This window comes from Kryptolebias marmoratus, linkage group LG12, assembly GCF_001649575.2.
Source record: "Kryptolebias marmoratus isolate JLee-2015 linkage group LG12, ASM164957v2, whole genome shotgun sequence".
NCBI classification, from domain to species: domain Eukaryota; kingdom Metazoa; phylum Chordata; class Actinopteri; order Cyprinodontiformes; family Rivulidae; genus Kryptolebias; species Kryptolebias marmoratus.
The window spans coordinates 4,238,871-4,241,952 of NC_051441.1; the positions used below are offsets into that span (position 1 = coordinate 4,238,871).

General features: G+C 37.1%; 1 protein-coding gene across 3 annotated transcripts in view; it reads left to right on the top strand.

The window, feature by feature from the left end:
* Positions 1-428: 428 nt before the first annotated feature.
* tmem98 (transmembrane protein 98) overlaps positions 429-3,082 on the top strand; it is a 7,836-nt gene continuing 5,182 nt past the window's right edge. Inside the window, exons 1-2 of one of the 3 annotated variants that reach the window (XM_017419401.3) lie at positions 429-533; positions 2,495-2,722. In XM_017419401.3, coding sequence (XP_017274890.1) covers positions 2,592-2,722 — 131 coding nt within the window. In that variant the 5' untranslated portion in view covers positions 429-533; positions 2,495-2,591. Of the gene's footprint in view, positions 534-1,311; positions 1,414-2,491; positions 2,723-3,082 lie in introns of those variants that run through there. The other 2 variants (XM_017419402.3, XM_017419403.2) reach the window with 2 other exon arrangements.

Consider the following 3,082-nt stretch of genomic DNA (forward strand, 5'->3'; position numbering starts at 1 on the left):
TAGCAAGGCTCGAACTATGGCAGGCCGTTGTAGCATATAATCAAACTACTCAAACCACCACTCTTTCAACATAAACAGATTTTTAACTTGGACCATAACTAAAACTGAAGATATATTAAATAACTTTACTGTTTTTTAATATTATATTAAAACTAGGAAAACAGCAGCTAAAAGCTAAAATTAGCAACACAGTGGTTAAAGGCTACTTTAATTAATTCTTTAATTTTCTAAGAAAATAATGTAATAAAGTTAAATAATTTAAACAGTCGTAACGCCCCTAACAAGCTGAATGGTAAAAACAGCTGAAAGTAAAGAGGAGAAGCAGAAATACATTAGAGATGTCTAAAATGTTGGGTTTGGACAGAATGAACAGATGAAATGTTCGGAAATATTATATGATACCTCGGCTTGCCACACAGGTGCGCGCTCCCGGCTGAGGTCTGGGGACGTCGGTGCCGTCTCCGCGCTCCCGCGACCCTAAACTATTTCTTCTCCAAACAAGAATCGACTGAAAAAAGGGAGAAAATGTGGAGGTAAGTAACAGAAAAACAGCTTGTTTCCGTTTCTCTGAAGTCTGAACGAACTTTTAAAAGAACCTGACAAGTTTTTACAAAGTTTTGGTTGTTATTTAAATCAGAAAATTGAAAAAAAGTTTAAACAATCCGTGTCTTTTTCCCCTGCATTTATGATCTTATTGTTGCATTATGAATAAAAAACATCTAGATTTGATTTTTATAAATCCTCATTTTTCTTTTACAAAAGCCACCTACTTTATAAGTAATCACTTTGTATGTTTTGTTATATTGTTTTTCTTAAACTAAGGGCCCGTTTCAACATTTTATATTAATATTATTTGTAAATGAATCTAATACCAACTAGTTTAATCATGATAAAAAGTGTTACCAGATTAATATCAGTCATTTTTCTCTGGTTTTGTCTTCACTGAAGAGCAGCTGCTGATAAAAAGGAATTTAAAAGTGACTACCAATGCAAACAACCAAAATTCATTTTTCCGGTGTTTGTTGATTTATTTGAATTATCTTCTTTCAGAGTCAACATGTTGAATAAATTAATGAAATACTTTTACGCTGAAGTTAGTAACTTATAATTATGCTGAAGGAAAGCGTAGCAAACAATTATGATATAAATAAATGTTTTATGTAATAAAAAAAAGTACTTTATGTCAACTTTTCTGCCCTTTTTGTTCGCATGTAGTAGTGTTATGTTGTTATATTTCATATTAATATCAAAATTTCTCTGCATTTTAGTTTAAATTTGTTTTCTCCGTGTAATTTATTCAATCAGAATCAAAGTGAAAAGACTTCACAGAAGTTCTCAGGCTGCAGAAAGCTCCAAATTAATCAGATTAAAGAATTACAGCATTCCACGCCGTAATCCTACAGAACCATGCAGGTAATCTTGGACGTTTGGAGTCCTTGTGCTAAAAATGGTTGATAAAAAAAGGTTTATTTTAGTTTACCTGATGTGTTGTCCTCCCAGTGTCAGTCCAGAAGGTTTTCACCCAACTAACAGCTGCAGGAAGAGTTAAAATGTAACCAGACTGATGGACAGGAAGTAAAACCTTTAGAGAAAAAAGACTTTATTGAAATAAAAGTGGAGTTAATCTAAAATCAACTGAAAACAGATGAACGTGAAGCGTGTTGGTTGTTAAAGTTGCTTCTGGTTTGAGCCCAAACTGATGGAATAATTCAACCTCTTGACTTTATGACCATTACTCCAAAGATTGTAAAAAACGATGGAGCTCCTCTAAAATCCATCCAGTGGTTCCTGAGATATTTCGCTAACACAGTCAGGCATCAACACTGCCTTCGCGCTCAGAGTATGAGCTGTGAATCACTCTCGGCTACTACCACGGCAGGTTTCAGCTCAATATCTGTCAAATCCACTGGGTCACAGCCATTTTTGGGTTTTCTAAGTTGGCTGTAGCGGCCATCTTGGATCAAGTCAGCTCCAAAAGTTGCTAGTTTAAACTAATGCTTTGCTGCTTTAAGGCCAGTATTGTTCTATTTTTAACTAGTCTTTTATCACTTTTAGCAAATCTTTTGCTACATTTAGCTAGTCTTTTGTCACTTTTAGTCAGCTTTATGCTACTTTTAGCCAGTATTATGCTGTTTAGCTAGTCTTTTGCCATTTTTAGTTAATCTTTTGCCACTTTTAGCTAACCTTTTGCTCAATATCTGTGAAAACTGACTGGGTTGCTGCCATTTTTGTGTTTTCTAAGTTGGCTGTAGCAGCCATCTTGAATCGAGTCAGCTCTAAAAGTTAATCAGATGTTGATGTGAACCCAATAATTAGTTTTTGAAAGTTTCATTCAAATCCGTCCAATGCTTCGTGAGATATTTTGCTAACAGACACGGATGCAGCTTTGGCGGCGAGCGACAGCCTTTCAGCTGATTTGCTCAAATGTTCGCCACGTGGGGCGGTAACGTCTCTCCAATCAGATGCGAGCTGACAATCGTTTCCTCCTCAGCAGATGAGCGCCTCAGTCCAGCTCGGACAATCAGCCGGCCAGCTCTGATTGGACTCTCGCTCCACTCTCTCAACGACTCGCCGCGGGAGCCGGCGTCGCCATGGAGACGGTGGTGATTGTGGCCATCGGGGTGCTGGCGACCATCTTCCTGGCGTCCTTTGTGGCCCTGGTGGTGGTGTGCAGACACCGATACCGCCGCGCCCACAACCTGCTGCAGCACTTCGACTCCAAGTCAGTGAATCAGCTGAAAACTCTTAAAATGGCCGCTCCGGGCTTCTGGTGCAGTCTGGGTTTGTAAAAGCTGCGGCACAGGAGCCAAATAAAAGCCGACAGTTTGGGGTTCAGATCATCTACAGGTGCTGGTCATAAAATTAGAATATCATGAAAAAGTAGATTGATTTCAGTAATTCCATTTAAAAAGTGAAACTTGTATATTATATTCATACATTACATACAAATTCATATATTTCAAATGTTTATTTCGTTTAATTTTGATGATTACAAATGACAACAAATGAAAATCTCAAATTCATCATATCAGAAAATTAGAATATTACTTAAGACCAATAAAAACAAAGGATTTATAGAAAT